Source organism: Bombina bombina, chromosome 6 (genome assembly GCF_027579735.1).
Source record: "Bombina bombina isolate aBomBom1 chromosome 6, aBomBom1.pri, whole genome shotgun sequence".
NCBI lineage: Eukaryota > Metazoa > Chordata > Amphibia > Anura > Bombinatoridae > Bombina > Bombina bombina.
In genome coordinates, this window is record NC_069504.1 from 755,805,669 (window position 1) to 755,826,116 (window position 20,448).

The 20,448-nt window shown below is 41.2% G+C and overlaps 1 protein-coding gene across 2 annotated transcripts in view; it reads left to right on the forward strand.

Annotated features, from left to right (window-relative positions):
• Positions 1 to 20,448, forward strand: part of SHFL (shiftless antiviral inhibitor of ribosomal frameshifting) — a 571,473-nt gene that overhangs the window by 244,756 nt on the left and 306,269 nt on the right. For both annotated transcript variants that reach the window (XM_053718031.1, XM_053718032.1), the window contains exons 4-5: positions 9,234 to 9,275; positions 9,396 to 9,422. In XM_053718031.1, coding sequence (XP_053574006.1) covers positions 9,234 to 9,275; positions 9,396 to 9,422 — 69 coding nt within the window. The remainder of the gene's footprint in view (positions 1 to 9,233; positions 9,276 to 9,395; positions 9,423 to 20,448) is intronic.

The following is a 20,448-nucleotide window of genomic DNA, read 5'->3' on the forward strand; positions in this document are numbered from 1 at the left end:
CTTTTTAGTACATCCCAGTGTTTGTTCAGGATTTTTTCTATTTGTTTGGCCCCTTTTGTATATGTGGTGATGTATCTGGTTGTTACACATTTGTTTTCCAACTTAGGGTTGGTGATTTTAGTTTCTAAAAATGAATGTCTTGTTGAGTTCTTTACTTTTTCATAAGCCTTTTCCACTATATTTTCTGTATAGCTTTTGTCACGGGTATCAGACGGCTAAGGCTACCCCCCACCCCCCTACAACGTCACCCCTGTTGTTTCTCAGAGGTTTTGGGCTCCTCAGAGCAACCACCATCTCTGGAGACTGTTTGCTTTATGTTGGCATGTTTTTGTGTTCAGAGAAGAGTTGGTTTATGACCAGGAAAACCCTCCTAAGCTGGCCAGGCTCCTGGAACTCCTGGTCGGCCACAGGACAGCAGGAAGCCTGCTAAATTTACCCCACGTCGCTCCAGCAACCATGTGCCCCAGAGCTCCGCTCTTTTGGGGATTAGTAGCCCCTAAGGAGGACAGGAGGTGGGGTAATTACCGGAGGGGAGCTCCTTTGGGAACTGGGGGTTTTGGACACCCCTATCCCCATAACTGTAAGTCCGGTCCCCAGTAACGAATCATGCTGATTTTTGGACTGTATAATCTGGGGACCAAGAACTTTAAAATGACACCCTGGATCTCCCGAAACCGCCACCCCTAAGTATTGGGATTATGTGAGACTGTGGCTCCTATGGAGGTGCCAGGCTGTCTGGAGGGGTGGGAATGGCGGGAAAATTGTGGGTTTGTTTTTTTTTTTGTTATAAAGATGAGATGTGTGTATAAAAGGAGTGTGTGTTCTCAATAAAATTAGTTCTTGATCCACCTGAAGGCTAGTCTGTCTAGTTATGTGGGTGAGCTCCAGCTAAAATCAGTTTCCTGAGCTACATAGCAGCCTGTTCCAGGCAGAGGAAGGACATGCTGGAAAAGCTACCTAGCCTGGGTAGCTGGAGTCATCCACAGGGTGGGACCCTGAGTACTGGTGCTGTCGGGCATCAGGGGTGGCTACAGGCTGTGGTCACTTGCCAACTACATAGCTGCAGTCGGCAGGGAGGAAGCAGGACCCCTTTTGGCGGAGCTACCCAGACGGGGTAGCCGGGGGTATCCGTCACATTGGCTGGCAGCGGTGGGATCTGCTTCTTTTACATGGTTCCTGCTGACAGAGGAGACGTACCACAGTAGCCGGTAAATATGGAGGCAGAGTTCCTAGGGAGAGTACAAAAGATGCTGAGTGGAACAAAGGATACTTGTTCGTTCTGACATGGAGGAACCTTGCCCTCCGAGACCTTTGGTGGGAGGCTCTGCAACAGGAGCAGGAAAATGGATAGGTCCTCCCCACGAATGACACGAGATTCCTGGTACGGTGGACCGTGAGACTGCCTTTCCTGGGAGAACAGCCAAAGAAGGAATGGCTAGCTGTTCTACATAGTCTGATCCAGCAAGAGATGTGGGTGGAGGACGGCTATCGAGCCCTCCAATGGCTAGCTATGCAAGCGCAGCCATGGCTGGAGGAAGGATCCCCCACAGAGGGCTTTGGCTTCGGCGGCCCTGGATTGTTGTTTACAAAAAGGACAGAGGACCCACAGTTTGGGAGCAAGACAGACCAGGGTCTGGAGGATATCTCTGGGCTCCAAGAGGAACTGCTGGATCTCTTGGATGAGACCTGGCTGCTGGACGATCTGGATTTTATAATTGACCAGGAAGAGGCACTGGTCAAGGAATACAAGAGGCTGCTGGATCTCGCTAAACAGCGTGCCAGGGGCATACACATCTGGGGTGCAGCCCTCTGGGATTCATGGAGCTCGACTGTGGAGGAGTGGCAGCAAAGAGAAAGGGAACCAGGGCTGCTGGATCCCGATCAGCCGTCTGGCTCTGAGCTTATAGACTTGGACAAGGGAGTCACCCCAGCAGAAGTGCTGACAACAGGGCAGAGAGCCGCCGGCCTCTTCCCAGCACCTGTAACAGCTGCAGGAAACCTGGGAGCGGAGGTAGTCGTCCTCCCTCCCTTTACAGAGAACCCCTTGCAGGTAGAGATGGATGTCAATAACTCTCCCCAGCAGCAGAACCCCTTCCCGGGAGTGGAGACAGTCGGTCTCTTTCCCCAGTGGTAGAGCCAGGAGCCGGGAGAGGAGACAGTTGGTCTCTCTCCCCAGCGGCAGAGCCGGGAGAGGAGACAGTCGGTCTCTCTCCCCAGCGGCAGAGCCATCCCCTGGGAGCTAAGGTAGTCATCCTCCCTCCCCATAAACAGAACCCCTTCCTGGGAGAGGAGACAGTCGGTCTCTTTCCCCAGCGGCAGAGCCAGGACCCGGGAGAGGAGACAGTCAGTCTCTCTCCCCAGCGGCAGAGCCATCCCCTGGGAGCGGAGGTAGTCGTCCTCCCTCCCCTTACAGAGAAACCCTTGCAGGGAGAGACGGGTATCGATATCTCTCCCCAGCGGCCAAATCGATATCTCTCCCCAGCGGCCAAATCCCTTTCTTGGAGAGGAGACAGTTGGTCTCTCTCCCCAGCGGCAGCACAGTTTCCCATGGAGCGGAAGTAGCAGACCTCCCTCCCCAGCGGTAGATCTCCTTCTCGGGAGAAGAGACAGATGGACTCTCCCCTCAGTAGCTTGGCAGGGTCTCTACCCTTTTCTTGTCCCGGAGTATTTCTCACAGGGGGCAGGCGTTGCATTGGGCAAAGAGGATAAGAGTGTATTCAGTTGGTGCCACATGTTTGGGCACCTGAGCTTTACCTGCCCCACCAAGGAGCAACCTCCCCCTCTGGTCTGGGGTGGGAATACAGCTGGGAAACCGGCACTAGCTTTGTTTGTGGGTGAGTCAGCAGGTACTCAACAGAGTGTCACAGAGGGAGACAGTTTGGCCATGGAACTTAAGGACACTGGAACTTGTGGAACAGCAATTGTTTGGGAGCTGGCCTTAGCAAACTTGTTTGGGACTTTGCATTATGTAACTATCCCTGCGCCCAGGGCGCAGGGTATAAACTCCAGCAGGAACCCCCCAGGGTGCCCCAAGCTCAGGAGAGATGGGATAACCTCTCTCAGCAACCGAGAAGTGGAGAGCCACCGTCGGACAGCCCCAGGCCAACCCGTTAAGGGTCTAGCCGGGTCTGCCGAACTGGAGGGGGGAGATGTCACGGGTATCAGATGGCTAAGGCTACCCCCCACCCACCTACAACCTTACCCCTGTTGTTTCTCAGTGGTTTTGGGCTCCTCAGAGCAACCACCATCTCTGGAGACTGTTTGTTTGCTTTATGCTGGCATGTTTTTGTGTTCAGAGAAGAGTTGGTTTATGACCAGGAAAATCCTCCTAGGTTGGCCGGGCTCCTGGAACTCCCGGTCGGCCACAGGACAGCAGGAAACCCGCTAACTTTACCCCACGTCGCTCCAGCAACCATGTGCCCCAGAGCTCCGCTCTTTTGGGGATTCGTAGCCCCTAAGGAGGACAGGAGGTGGGGTAATTACCGGAGGGGAGCTCCTTTGGGAACTGGGGGTTTTGGACACCCCTATCCCCATAACTTCAACGGACTGTAACTCCGGTCCGCAGTAACGAATCATGCTAATCTTGGGGACCGAGAGCTTTAAAATGACACCCTGGAAGTGCCGCCGCTCCACCGGGATCACCCAAAACCGCCACCCCTAAGTATTGGGATTATGTGAGACTGTGGCTCCTATGGAGGTGCCGGGCTGTCTGGAGGGGCGGGAATGGCGGGAAAATTGTGGGTTTGTCCTTTTTGATATAAAGATGAGATGTGTGTATAAAAGGAGTGTGTGTTCTCAATAAAATCAGTTCTTGATCCACCTGAAGGCTAGTCTGTCTAGTTATTTGGGTGAGCTCCAGCTAAAATCACTTTCCTGAGCTACATAGCAGCCTGTTCCAGGCAGAGGAAGGACACGCTGGAAAAGCTACCTAGCCTGGGTAGCTGGAGTCATCCACAGGGTGGGACCCTGAGTACTGGTGCTGTCGGGCATCAGGGGTGGCTACAGGCTGTGGTCACTTGCCAGCTACATAGCTGCAGTCGGCAGAGAGGAAGCAGGAACCCTTTTGGCGGAGCTACCCAGACGGGGTAGCCGGGGGTATCCGTCACATTCTTTTATCTTTAAATTTTTGTTTTAGGGTGTTTGCTGCGTTTTCAAAATCACTATCCTTACTACAATTGTGTTTGATTCTTTGGAACTAGCCATATGGGATGTTGTTAATCCAGTTCGGATGATGACAGCTATCTGCGTGGAGGTAGCCATTAGTATCTGTTTTTTTAGTGTAATTTTTGGTGTGAATGGTGTTATTTTCACAAAAGATGGTGATGTCTAAAAAGTCTAGTGTTTTGTCTCCCCAAGTTTTAGTTAGGGTGAGGTTCATGTTGTTAGAGTTGAGGTAATTAGTAAACTCATTAAATTCTGACTCTTCTCCTTCCCATATGATGATAATATCATCGATAAATCTCTTCCAAAATTTAATTTTAGGTTGATATGGGTTGTTTTCTGACACATATAACTTTTCAAATTTCCCCATATATAAGTTTGCAAAATTGTGGGCAAATTTTGTGCCCATGGCAGTCCCCCATTTTTGGAGGTATATGGTGTTATTGAAACAAAAGTAGTTTTTCCCCAGAATAAATTTAATGGCATCTCCAATGAATGCAATTTGGGTTTTATTCACCTGGCTAGCACTTTCTAGAAACAACTGAGCGCTTTTTATCCCTTCTTCATGCGGTATGGCAGTGTATAGGGCTGTTACGTCTAGGGAGGCTAGATGGTAACTTTGTTTCCATGAAAAATCCTCTAATAAGGATAACAAATGGGGAGTGTCTCTCAAAAAGGACTCTAATTTTGGTACTTCTGGCTGTAAAAAGTTATCAATGTATTCTGATAGATGACTTGTTAAGCTGTTTATGTCAGATATTATGGGCCTCCCTGGGGGGTTGGTTTCATTTTTGTGAACTTTGGGGAGGTGGTAGAAGTTTGCAATTTTGGGTGTCTCATATTTGAGAAAGTTAAATTCGTCAATGTTAATTAAGGATATTATCCTTCTTAGCTTTTCTGATTAGGTCTAGGTACTGTTCTAGATACTTGTCAGTGGGATCTGATTTAAGGGCCTCATATGTTTGGGTGTCTGATAGAATGCGGTTTGCTTCTAGCATATAATCATCATAGTTTTGAACTACAATGCCCCCTCCCTTGTCCGCTTGTCTTAAGACTAGATCATTGTTATTACTTAAATTCTTAAGTGCTGTTCTTTTCTTATAGGTGAGATTTTTCTTACTAATGTCAAAGTAGAACCTTACATTTTTCCGTATTAAATCTCATTTTCCATTCACTTGCCCATAGTTCTAATTTTAGCAAATCCCTTTGCAAAGAGAGTTCATCCTGCTCTGACCTAATGACCTTACTTAACTTAGTATCATCTGCAAAAATAGAGATGTCGCTATTTAATCCTTGCTCCAAGTCATTTATAAAAATATTAAAAAGAACAGGGCCCAGTACTGATCCCTGGGGGACGCCACTGATTACCTTTGTCCAATCTGAGTATGATCCATTTACTGCTACTCGTTGCTCCCTATCTTTTATCCAGTTATTTATCCATGAGCTAACATTTTCAGCTATTCCCAGTCCCTTAATTTTGTGCATTAATCTCTCATGTGGCACTGTATCAAATGCCTTTGCAAAATCTAAGTATATCACATCAACTGATTCCCCTTTATCTATATTTTTACTTCCTTCCTCGTAGAATCTAATTAGATTAGTTTGACATGATCTATTTCTCCTAAAGCCATGCTGATTAGAACTCATAATCTTGTTTACACGAATATGCTCATCAATATAATCCCTTATAATCCCTTCAATTATCTTCCCCACTATTGTCAGACTAACTGGTCTATAGCTTCCTGGATCATCCCTGCTTCCCTTTTTGAAGAGTGGCACCACATCAGCTTTACGCCAATCCTGGGGTACCATGCCTGAGGATAATGAGTCTTGAAAAATTAAGAGTAAAGGTTTGTCTATAACAGTGCTAAGTTCACTTAACACCCTTGGGTGTATTCCATCTGGGCCTGAAGTTTTATTTACCTTAATATTTTTTAGTTTTTTCCTGATATCCTCTAAACAAAACCCAGTTAGTGGTATGGACTGGCATGTTCTATTCTGTTCCAAAGTATCATTCAATGGTTCCTCTCTTGTGTATACTGAAGAAAAAACTGGTTTAGTACCTCAGCCTTCTCCCTGTCATTATTTATCATGCTACCCTCCACACATTTTAATGTACCTATATTATCCTTCTTAGATTTTTTGCTATTTATGTACTTAAAGAACCTTTTAGGGTTAGACTTAGAATCCTTGGCAATTAATTTTTCATTTTCAATTTTGGCTAATTTGATTGCTTTTTTGCATGCTTTGTTACATTCTTTATAAATATTGTATGCTGAGTCTGTACTATTTTCTTTTAATAATTTAAATGCCCTACGTTTTTTCCTAATTTCTTTTAACACATTTTTATTTAGCCATAACGGCTTAGTTTTTTTATTTTTATTTTTATAACCATATGGTATGTATTGATATGTATATTTATTTAACAAATTTTTAAATATTATCCATTTATCCTCTGTATTTTTATTAGAAAATACATTGTCCCAATTTATATTATTTAATGATTTCCTTAAATCGTTGAATTTTGCTTTCTTGAAATTAAAAGTCTTAGTTAAGCCTTTAAAACACTGCATATGAAAAGAGATTTCAAATGTGACCATGTTATGATCACTGTTACCCAAATGTTCTTTAACTTCTATGTTTGATATTATATCTGTATTGTTTGATAGCACTAAATCCAATATAGCTTTACTCCTAGTTGGCTCCTCTATTAATTGTGACAAGAAGTTATCCCTGAGAACATTTAAAAATCTATCCCCCTTAGCTGAATTACTAGTTTCATTGGCCCAGTTTATATCAGGGTAGTTAAAATCTCCCATAATTACAGCACTGTTATTAGCAGCCTTACCTATTTGGATAAGTAGTTGAGTTTCCTCCGGGTCACTAATGTTGGGAGGCTTGTAGCATGTTCCTAGTAATATTTTTTTAGGATTTTTCCCCCCACTCTTTATTTCAACCCACAGGGTCTCTACATTGTCACTTGTATCATAAATATCTTCCCTTATTGTAGGTTTAAGGTCAGGTTTAATATACATGCAGATTCCTCCACCCCTTTTATTATTCCTGTCCCTCCTAAATAATGTATACCCCTCTAAGTTAACTGCCCAGTCATGTGAATCATCCCACCAAGTTTCAGTTATACTGATAACATCATAGTCCTCTTCTGCAACTAAGAGCGTCAGCTCCCCCATTTTACCTGTCATGCTTCTTGCATTTGTTGTCATACATTTAATTTTCATGTGCTTTCTGCTGCTACTTGGTGTACTTTCCTCTATACTTTCTAATGTGACATTTCTTAAGTCATCCCTTCCTTGAGATATTAAGGGAGTGACATATTCAGACACTGATCTCTCTGTTCTATTTTGTTCTAATTGACCCTCCCCCCCTTTGCCTAGTTTAAAAGGTTCTCTAAACGTGCTACCATCCTTTCCCCCAACACACCTGCACCCATGTCATTCAGGTGCAATCCATCCTTACTGTACAATTTGTACCCTAGTGAAAAATCAGCCCAGTGTTCTAAAAAGTCAAACCCCTCATTTTTACACCATGTTTTTAGCCATGAATTAACAGACCTTAGCTCCTTCTGCCTTACTGAGTTAACACACGGCACTGGTAATATCTCAGAAAATATTACTTTGGAGGTCCTTGCTTTAAGCTTGCTACCTAACTCCCTGAAGTCATTTTTTAGGACTCTCCATCTCCCACTGATTTCTTCATTAGTCCCAATATGCACCATGACTGCAGGATCAGACCCACATCCCTCTAACAATCTATCAATACGCTCCACAATATGCCTAACACGAGCCCCTGGAAGACAGCAAACTGTTCTATGTAAAGGGTCTGGATGACAAATTACCCTATCAACCTTCCATATAATAGAGTCTCCTACCACCAACATCTGCCTCTGGCCCTGACTTGTATGCCCCTCTTCCATGACTGAAGGACTGCCCACCATAGTATGCTCCTCTTCCACAGCTAAAGGACTGTATCTTTACATTGTATCTTTTAAATTACGTATTCTCATTACTGAGGCCAAAGATTTTATACTTTATGTATCTTGACCTATGTCACAGTTTATCCAATCACTAGTTTTAGCCGCATTTTGTTGCAGCGCCAAGGTCTTTTGAAATATCTTGTTCCATCTGGGACACGATTTTCAAAATATATATTTTCTGCCTGCCCAGGAACATCGGCGGAGGTTGTCCGCACTTGACCTACACACGGAACGGTCCAACTCACAGGCCCAGGAAGGTTCCATTATATATACAGCTATATAAAGTAACAAATCTTTAGAAATACAAAGAACATTTTCTCCTAAGTAAAGAACATTGGAATGTAATTTTACAGTTAAAATACAGTAAAAACCATAATTCATATGAATATTCAATAAATATTATTTAAATTGGAAGGGTTCCAAATTGTGTGTGTATGTATATATATATATATATATATATATATATATATACAGTACATATGTATATATATATATATATATATATATATATTTGTAAACTTGTTTATATGTGTGTATATATACACACATATAAACAAATACACATGTCTACACATATATACATAATTCAAACACCTTGTCCATATACCTTTTAACAGTTATACCTTTTTTATATTTCTATGAATGATATTTATTAGATATTGTATATATGAGCATAACACTTTATTTTATTGTATTTATGTTGTGCTTGATGCAACTCTTTATTTTGCCTAACTCTTTACCGAGGACTTCAGTCACGCTAACCTGACGAGCTCTTGTGCGGTCGTGTTTACTTTCAACTTGTTATACGCAAGCAAGTTAACTCGGGCTTGATATTACAATATCGCGCCAGCGCTAAAAATAGCACGCCACTTTTTATCTAGGCCAAAATGTACATTTAGCCAGCTTTTATACTCATTTTTATTATATATTTAGGAAAAATTTAGGAACAATAGCCTTACTTTTAATAATTTACATATAGTTCTGCTGAACGGCTATGCCATTTATCTACCAATCTTTCTATCAAGCCATATGTTTCTAAATTACATTTAAGTCTTAAATTCTCTTTTTCTCTGTTCAGAATGTTATCAACAAAATAAAGGAGGATGACGAAGTGTCCAAGGTAAAGTTTTTATAGTATTCTTTTTTTATAAGTATTTTTTAAGTCATTACCAATGCTGGTTGTTAGAATAAGTTGTATTATGATCTCTACTAAAATAACTATATTTATATTATTCTCCAGGATCTAATGAACAACAAAGATATAAAGGTAATTAACATTTTATTTTTTATTTAATAGACAATTTACCTTATTCTGTGAAATCTGTTAAATTAGTAAAGGTTGTTTAACAAGTTGGTAAGTTAAGAGATCCATGCAATAGACACATTTTACATTAGCCTCTACAATTCGCAAATTATGATCAATTGAGAATAGTATTTCAAACCTGGTGCAGATTTTTTAATACTTTTTAGCACACAAAAACGCATTTGCTAGATGGATGGGACTGTGGCAGCTTCTCAGGGGCAAACAGAGGAATTATGTCTCCCTCTCACATTAGTAAAAAAAAAATGAGTTATTGTGTTTTTGTTTGTATTGTTTTTTGAAATCTTATTGTGGGGTCTGCCGTTAAGTATTTTAATATAGCTCTCTATGTAGCTGCTTGAAGTTGTTAATGACTGCTCTGTATATAGCTGCTTGTAATGTTTTAGCACAGCATATGTTGCTTCTTAGAACCGGTTTATAGTGCTTTATGTATGTCTGCCTCAAATGAGTTAGAATTTTTTACTTCCCATTATGCGATTGTCTGGAATGTGTTACTCACTTCTCTATATGTGAGTTAATTGTTGGTCTACACAGGTTTGTCTGAAATGGTTTATTACTGCTATGTTGTGATATGTGTTATAAGGAAAATATGTCATAAATTGTGGGTTGAAGAGCAGCAAACTTATCAGTGCCTAGGCAGGGTATCACAAAAAATGCTTAACTGGTTTATCATACATATTACTCTTGTTGCAGAATGACTTACAGAGTTACAGAGCATGAAGACTGTCTCTATGACAGCAAGATATGCAGGAGCCAGAGTACTTAGAATCTGATTCTTTTAATGCGGGGGTATCACAGAAGGTTGCTGTTGTACTTAGTATCTCATATAATAAGATACAGCAGCACTGTAGTCATATGCAATTTATTGCAGCAAAGTGTAAAAAGTACAACATTTCGGATCTACCGATTCTTAATCATGTATGTAACAATTCACAATGAGTCAATAAGTCATGTTAAATAGCCTATTTATGACTCCTCCTACTATGACATAATCCAGGTAATTATAAAATAAAGCCCTTAAGGTGAAACTGACCTTACATTTACTGAAAAACACTGAAAGTGATTATAGAAACACACAGAAATCATTAAGAATAAAATCATACGAACACAGAGAGATCCCAATCTTTATTCATTCCTTGGCGTCCCTTTGTTTCTAACTGATAAATCCAGAAAGCTTCCCTCTGTTTTTAAGAAAAATTACTACAAAAATTTTTTATGTGCTTATGTACTGACCATAAAGAATGATAAAACTAATATCTTAATTTTATACAATATACGGGATATATATTTTTTTGATATTGTGATATTGTAAACTATTTGTGAGAACCTCTATATGTATAAAGATAGGATTCCAATAAAATAACCCAAAAAATTCTTAAAACAGGACAAAGATTTAAAATGTTATAAAAAATTGTGTGCAACAGAAATTTTCTATATAAAACACTTTTGTGGATATTGTATGGAAAAAATATATACAAATTTTCCAAACGCACCTAGAGAAATACAAGGGAAAAACACTTAATAATTGATTCACAGTCCTAATAAGGTTGGTCTGTTATAAAAGTATGTCCATAAAACGTTCAAATCTCATAATAGAGATACCAGAAAGACCAGACCACAGTACCTTGTAAAATACTTTCAGTGATTCAAATCTTGCAGCTGGTATCTTATATGATTGTTCCTTAGTTGTAGGATACTCCCAACAGGTTTCGCTGGTATGGATTTTGTTCCAATCTTGGTGCCTCTGTAGTGCAGCCTTGTTCCAGCCAGTAATTCCACCGGTCTTGGCTCAAACATAGTTACATAGAACAGAGAGGAAAAAACAGGCGCACAAGGCACGATTCAAGTGTAGAAGTTTTATTACAATGTAACACACGCACAAGTAAAAATGCACTTACTAGAAATAAGCAAATAATCTGCATTAGATAAAAGCTCCTGGAATCTGCAGCTTCTGTTGCATCGGCACAGATGGTCCACCTCCTCACAAGTCAGACAATTCAGGTAGTGGTAATCCGGATCCTCAACCTGAGCGTTTGACCGGCCTGTGCATACAGTTTGTTCTGCTCTCCCAGAGTTATAGTAGCTTGTGATAGCTGGCCTGATGAGTTTCCCCAGACTTCGGTTGGGCTTTTTCAAAGGCTAAGCCCGACCGAAGTCGGGGGAAATGCATCAGGCCAGCTATCACAAGCTACTATAACTCTGGGAGAGCAGAACAAACTGTATGCACAGGCCGGTCAAACACTCAGGTTGAGGATCCGGATTACCACTACCTGAATTGTCTGACTAGAGTTGTGAGGAGGTGGACCATCTGTGCTGATGCAACAGAAGCTGCAGATTCCAGGAGCTTTTATCTAATGCAGATTATTTGCTTATTTCTAGTAAGTGCATTTTTACTTGTGCGTGTGTTACATTGTAATAAAACCTCTACACTTGAATCGTGCCTTGTGCGCCTGTTTTTTCCTCTCTGTTCCCTCTGTTTTTATCTCCTCTCTCTGTTGCCCCCTCTAGTGTTGTGCTTACTTCCTGGTTTGGTCAGATGGCACATTGAGGCTTCCATACAAAGATGATGTCATCAAGTGGGCTGTGCTTAGAATCAGAGCAGTTCAGAGAAGCCATCTTGTGACAGTTTGTGATGCAGTTATAAAGTACAAGGACTGAACCTGAGGCTCTGACAATTGCTGATACTAATAAATGTAATGTCAGCTACAGATCACTGCAGAGGATACAGCATCAGCCAGTCAGGAAGAGTAAGAACTGTCAGTTACACATTATAAGTTATATTGCAGTTATACAGTTAACAGTTATAGAGTTATAAGTTTCCCTGGATTACTATAGTGCTGCATACACAGTGTACAGGACTGCTAATATAAGGAGTGCAGCAGCCATTCATTATAAAGGACTATATATATATGTGTATCTATCCATATTACTGTGTGCAAATCTACAGGAGCACCTTGTTATGTCATTCAGTGAATAAAGTGCCAGTTACATTTACAAGTTGCAAGTGCATCATTCATATAAAGAGTTAATGTTTGCTATATAAGGACATTACATCTGGCGACGAGTATACTACCACAAACTCACGCTATAATGGCTGTATTTGGAGCATTGAAAGAATTTGACCCTGACACAGATAACTGGGTTTCCTGGACTGAAAGACTACAGCAGTATTTACTTGCCAATGACATTGGAGATACTAAGTCTGTTGCTGTCTGTCTGACAACTATTGGTGCTAAAACATATGAGATTCTAAAAGATCTGCTACACCCAGAAAAGCCAGCCACCAAGTCTTTGTCTGAAATAATACAGATCTTAACACAACATTTCCAACCACGGACATTAGAGATTGCTGAACGGTTCAAGTTTTATAGCAGGCGCCAAGGGGTACAAGAGACTGTATCTACATTTGCAATCAGTTTAAAGAAATTGGCCAGCACCTGTGCTTTTGGGGAGTATCTGAATATTGCCCTTAGAGATCAGTTTGTTATGGGTATCAGTACAGAATCTATTCAAAGGCGACTTTTGACAAAGGAGAGCCTGACCTTCCATAAAGCACTAGAGATTTCTTCTGTTTTGGAACAGGCCACACGAGACACTAGTTTACTGCAGACGCATTCTCACACTAAGGAAGAACAGGTATTTTTCTCTAATGTGAAGCAACAGACTAAACCAGCCAGTAAATATTCAGCAAAAGCAGCATCGCCTATTAACTGTTACAGATGTGGAGCACAGAATCATGTAGCTTCTGAATGCAGATTTAAAAATGCTCGTTGTCATGGCTGTGGTAAAATAGGACACTTAAAGAAGGCTTGCAGAGGATCTCAGCAGAGTGTCTCAAGCAAAACTCATAAGAGGGGAAATTACCACATGGCTTATAAGGGAGCCACATCAGATTCAGAAGAGGAAATGACTGTTCAGAGTTTGACTGTATACACCATGACAGCAGGGTCTGAGCCTTTGACCGTTCATGTTAATATTGAAGGAAAAAATTTGACCATGGACTTAGATACTGGGGCTGCAGTTTCAGTTATGACAATTAAAGATTGGAAACAGCTGAAAATTCCAGTATTGCTGCAGCCCACTACCTTGAAGCTACAAACATACTCCAGAGAAGTTTTGACGCCACTGGGGTGTGCATCTGTATCTGTGTGTACAAACAGTAAAACTGCCAATCTTACACTATATATACTAAAATCAGGTGGCCCACCTCTTTATGGAAGGGACTGGATACGGGCCCTTGGCATGCCTGAGAGCCTCAAAAACAGTGAAGTTCATCATATTGGAGTTGATCGTGCCCAGTGGATTCAGAACATTAAGACCAAATATGCCCCGGTGTTTGAAAATGTTCTGGGAAACGTTACGAACAAAAGGGTACGGTTACAGTTAAAACCTGGAGCAAGGCCAAAGTTTTTCAAAGCACGAACTGTGCCATTCGCTTTAAGGGCAGGAGTTGATGCTGAACTGAGGAGGTTAGAAGAGTTAAAGATTATAACCCCAGTGCATCGTAGTGAGTGGGCATCTCCTATTGTACCGGTAAGAAAGAAAGATGGACAGATCCGAATATGTGGAGACTTTAGGATGGTGTTGAATGAACAGTTAGCAGTGGATAAGTATCCATTACCCAGAACAAAAGAGATTTTTACTAACTTAGCTGGGGGACAACATTTCACAAAGATTGATTTAAAAAATGCTTACCTTCAACTTGAAGTACATCCAGATTCCCGCAGGTTACTCACCATCAATACTCACCATGGTTTATTTCAATATAATCGTATGGTCTTTGGCATTGCTCCTGCACCAGCCATCTGGCAACGCACCATGGAAGAACTGTTAAATGGACTACCCTATGTCCAATGCCTTTTAGATGACATGTTAATCACGGGCAGGACGAAGGAAGAACATCGACACAATGTAGAGAGGGTACTGCAGCGGCTAATGACCTACGGGTTGAAGGTCAACTTGGAGAAGTATGCTTTCATGCGTGACAAATTAGAATTCTGTGGCCATGTTATAGATTGTCATGGTCTACACACTGCTGATGACAAAGTCAAGGCCTTGCAAGAAGCTCCTATACCACAGAATGCATCACAACTTCGATCATACCTTGGTCTCCTTAACTATTACCACTGTTTTCTTCCCCAGCTAGCCCATACGTTACACCCACTACATCAGCTTCTTGAGACAAATCGACCCTGGTTGTGGAGCAGTGAATGCAATAAAGTTTTCCAGGAATCCAAGAACCTACTCCTGTGTTCCCGCATGTTAATGCACTATGATCTTCAGAAACCACTCATGATATCATGTGATGCTTCGCCTTATGGTTTAGGGGCTGTATTGTCACACACAATGCCAGATGGGACAGACCGACCGGTAGCCTTTGCTTCCCGTTCTCTAACGACGGCAGAGAAGAACTATTCCCAATTAGTCAAGGAAGCATTGGCCATTGTATGGGCTGTTAAGAAGTTCCATAACTATATATATGGTAGACAATTTACTCTTTTAACTGACCATAAGCCATCTTTAATCCAAGGAAAGGAATTTCAACCACTACAGCGGCTAGATTGCAAAGGTATGCTCTAACTTTGGGAGCATATAATTACTCCATCAAATACCGGGCCCATGATTTCCATGACAATGCTGATGCCATGTCCAGGCTTCCACTAATGAATTCCTTACCAGTTGTTCAAGAAAGCCTTCCAAGTGTGTGTTTTACGGGTATAGTACATGCCAAACAAATTGCAAAGGAGACAGCTTGTGATACTGAATTACAACTTCTAGCAAAGTATTTGAGAGATGGCTGGCCAAGAACTGGCTGTGATGTGCAGCGAGCATACATACTACGAGCGAAAGAACTCACACTCAGAAATGGATGTATTTTATGGGGTGAGAGAGTTCTGGTTCCTAATGGGCTACGGCATGCTACGTTAAAACTCCAGGCATTGTCAGAATGAAACAGAAGGCTAGGGGTCATGTTTGGTGGCCGGCCATTGATAAGGACATTGAGAGCGATGTTATGGCATGCAAAGGGTGTGTTCAAGCTCATGGACAGATTCCACGAGGAGCTGTACAACCATGGGACTGGCCTACTACTCCTTGGGAGAGACTACATTTGGACTTTGCCGGTCCTATTGATGGAATCTCATACTTAATCATAATTGATGCACACTCTAAGTGGCCAGAAGTAATTCCAATGACAAGGACTACAACTACTGAAGTCATATCAGCATTAGAAAGACTGTTTTCAGTATTTGGGTTGCCAAGAAAACTGGTCACAGACAATGGTCCCCAGTTTGTGTCACAAGACTTCCAGAATTTTTTACATACGAATGGAATTCACCATCATCGGACGGCACCATATCACCCAGCCACCAACGGGCAAGCAGAGAGATTTGTCCAAACCTTTAAAAGGGCACTGAAAGCGCTAAAAGCAGAGAAGCAGGTTAATACTAAAAACATTTTACAATTTTTGCAACAATATAGGGTTACTCAACACCCCACCACGGGAGTTGCCCCAGCTCAACTATTGTTTGGCAGGAAGATCCGTACAAAGCTGGATTTAATCACACCAGATGTAGCAGAAACAGTCTGCATCATGCAAGATAAAATGAGAGTGGGAAAACCTTCACGGACCTATACAGAAGGAGACTTGGTTTGGTATAGGGTGTACCATACAGAGGAAAAATGGGCACCAGGTGTTGTTGCCCAGGTTGAGGGCCCAAAGATGTATGTGATAACCACTCAATCAGGTGTGTGTCGCTGCCATGTGAGCCAACTACGACCACGGCTAGAGAGGAGAGAACAGGCTGGTGAGGACCATCACATAAAAATGCAATCAGACAATGACTTTGATATCTGGGGTGTTGTTTGGCATGATCCAAACAAAGGCTCTGACTCAACTACAGAATATGACTCAGAAATACCAGCCTCAGTAGAAGAACCTTGTAATGATGAGTCAGGAAATTCTATCCAGGACCACAATAGTCATGCTCGTACTCCCAGGCAATGAGCACCTGTTGTTCGTTGGTCTCCTGAAGTTAATCTCAGAGACACTCGCCGGAGACAACATGCAACATATCAGAGAAACTTTCGTCAACGTAAGAAACAAGAAGCAGCTTTCACGTCCACAATACAAGAGGATGCTGGAGAAGACTGATTTATCTTACGGTTGTTGTTGTGCAGTTAAGTTTATTAAAAAAATAAAAAATAAATAAGTAGGAAAGGAGATGTAGTGTTGTGCTTACTTCCTGGTTTGGTCAGATGGCACATTGAGGCTTCCATACAAAGATGATGTCATCAAGTGGGCTGTGCTTAGAATCAGAACAGTTCAGAGAAGCCATCTTGTGACAGTTTGTGATGCAGTTATAAAGTACAAGGACTGAACCTGAGGCTCTGACAATTGCTGATACTAATAAATGTAATGTCAGCTACAGATCACTGCAGAGGATACAGCATCAGCCAGTCAGGAAGAGTAAGAACTGTCAGTTACACATTATAAGTTATATTGCAGTTATACAGTTAACAGTTATACAGTTATAAGTTTCCCTGGATTACTATAGTGCTGCATACACAGTGTACAGGACTGCTAATATAAGGAGTGCAGCAGCCATTCATTATAAAGGACTATATATATGTGTATCTATCCATATTACTGTGTGCAAATCTACAGGAGCACATTGTTATGTCATCCAGTGAATAAAGTGCCAGTTACATTTAGAAGTTGCAAGTGCATCATTCATATAAAGAGTTAATGTTTGCTATATAAGGACATTACACCCCCACCTCCGTCTGTCTACAAATATATATTCTATAATTTGGTACCTCAATTGGCTGACTGTGTGTCCAGCTTCTTTAAAATGGCAAGTTACTGGGGAATCGGAATTTTCAGTCCTAATATTGGACTTATGTTCCATGATGCGATCACGGACCCCCCTGGTCATTTTCCCACCATATAATCTGGAACATGGACATGTTAAAATATAAATTACATACTCTGTATTGCATGTAACAAGAATGTGACTTGAAATTACACCTATTGGAAATAATTTTATACTGTAATTATTTGCTCTTTCAAGATCAATTTTTTCTGCTGTTATAGGGAACTGTGATGGGTTCCAACGTCGCTCCAACTTATGCTAATATTTACATGAATTCCTTTGAGGAACCTTTTGTATATGAAAATGCGCGCTACCTGATGGCGCTACATTGATGATAATTTTTGGTATTTGGGTGACGTTGGAACCCTTATGAATTTTGTGGTCCAATTAAATGGAGCTGCTAATCATATTAAATCCACTCTGGAATATAGTGAGGAAGGTATACATTTCCTGGATACAAGAGTTTACAAAGATGATGAGGGCTTCTAAGTAAATCTTTTCAAAAAGAGTATAGAGCGTAATAATGTATTACATTATGAGAGTGCTCATCCTTTACCCTTCAAGAACTCATTACCAAGAAGTCAATTTCTTCGAGTACCTAGGATAGTAAACTAAACAAGACAGATTGATAACTAGATTAAATGAAATGGCCAATCTCTTTAGAGAAAGGGGTTACCCAAATGACCTAATTGAAACTGAAAAACAATGTATCCTGGGGCTCTCTGATGATGAACTATTACAAGTTCATAATAATAAGAACATAAATATAAATAAAAAACATGACCCTAAGGTGACAGATTACTTTTTGTGTCCTAATATAGCAGAGTACTAAGATTATACAATTGATTAATAAACATTGGGATGTATTAAAACACAGTAATTTGAACATGGTAGAATTTTTAAAAAACCACCCATGGCAGCATTTAGGAGACCAATTAATAAAATCAGATATTGGTTCTGAGAAAAAATCTAGACAAACCTTTCTAGGTCCAAAAAGTAATGGCTGTTTACCATGTTTGGGCTGTAGCAATTGCAACAATCTTATTAAGGGTACTAATTTATTTCACCCCCACACTGGTCCGAAATTTTCAATATCAGGCTTTTTTACATGCAATACAGAGTATGTAATTTATATTTTAACATGTCCATGTTCAAGATTATATGTAGGGGAAACGGCCAGGAGGGTCTGTGATCGTATCACAGAACATAAGTCCAATATTAGGACTGAAAATTCCAATTCCCCAGTAGCTTGCCATTTTAAAGAAGCTGGGCACACAGTGAGCCAATTGAGGTACCAAATTATAGAATATATATCTGGCAACAGAGAGAGGAGATAAAAACAGAGGGAAGCTTTCTGGATTTGTCAGTTAGAAACAAAGGGACGCCTAGGATTGAATAAAGATTAGGATCTCTTTGTGTTCGTATGATTTTATTCTTAAGATTGATTTCTGTGTGTTTCTATAATCACTTTCAGTGTTTTTCAGTAAATGTAAGGTCAGTTTCACCTTAAGGGCTTTATTTTATAATTACCTGGATTATGTCATAGTAGGAGGAGTCATGAATAGGCTATTTAAGATGTTTAAGATGACTCATTGTGAATTGTATCATTGTGAATCGGTAGAACCGAAACGTTGTACTTTTCTTCATAAATGGAAAGAGTCCTGTAAGGATACAACATAATTACCCTGATATATGTATATATGTGTATATTAATCCTCCACTCAGTCTCACACCAAACCTTGGGTATTATGATGTAGTTAATACCCTAGTTATGCTCATAGAACTGAGGGAGACGACTGGGGGTCTAATGACAAAATAAAGAAATGTCAAAAATGAGAATGTGCACACTGCTGAATGCTAGAATTGCTACTAAATGTAGTTGGTCAGGTTGTAGATCGTAAGCCTGAGATTCACAGTGCAAGTGATCCTATACTTTTGTTCACATAAAGGAATTATAGGGAAAGTTAATATAGTGTTATGTATCATTCAGCATTGGCAGCAGTATTAGCATAGCATTTGTGGTAACAATTACAAGCTCAGTGTTAAAGCGTACATGGTATGCAAAATAGGCCTGCAGCAGGAAAGTAAAGTTCAGTAGTGAAACTGACAAGCAGAATAAGCAGAGTAAGAGACAGTTCAATAAAGGGCTTGAAACTGACAAGCAGGGTAAGCGGAGCATGGAACAGTCAATAAGGCTTGGCACAGGTTATAAGCAATCAGTGGTTGTGGTTAGAATTTTGCACAGTACCGTAGAGATGGAACGAGATCCATTTGCAAGCCTGCAGTGTGGAAGCCTGTCGGTGAAAGTAATGACGTCACACGCTCCGGCGTGTGAGAGTAACCAGAAACTCAGTTAGACTCTGAGGATTCAGCGCAGTCCCGATGCATCCAGAAACACTGTGACCAAGCTGGGTAAGGAGCTTGTCTTGAGTTGTGCCAGACGTATCCGATAGAGCACGTAGAGCTTAGCTTAACTATTTGCTGAGAAGCAGGAAACAGCCAGGAGAGTACAGGAAGTGCTATGCGTATCCAAGAATTCAAATTACCTAGCAAAGGTTACAAAGGCTGATCAGATTAAATAGGGATAAATAGTCATGTGACTCAACCTCTTAAAGGAGAAGTATGCATCAAAAATTAGTAAAGAAAACATGTTCCTGACAAGTCCACAGCTGCATTCATTACGTTTGGGAAATTAGAACCTGACCACCAGGAGGAGGCAAAGACACCCCAGCCAAAGACTCAAATACTCCTCCCACTTCCCTCATCCCATAGTAATTCTTTGCTTTTCATACCAGGAGGTTGGCAGAGAAGTGTCAGATGTTTTCGATAGTCTCTTATGGAGGGCAGTACTCTTCAGCATGGGACTGGAGTTTTAAGTAGTCCTGTCAGGCCTGCAGGGAGAGTCTTTCTGCAAAACCATCCCGACACATATTAACATCTCCACAAGCAATCAGCGTTGACGAGTTTCGCTGCCTGCTTTTTTCTCTCAAGTCCATGGCAGAGGCGACGCTACTATCTGTCACACTTGAAGGGCTGTGTTCCTGTTCCACAGCGTAGATTCCGGTAAGATTGTTTCATTTTACTTTCATCATGGATGT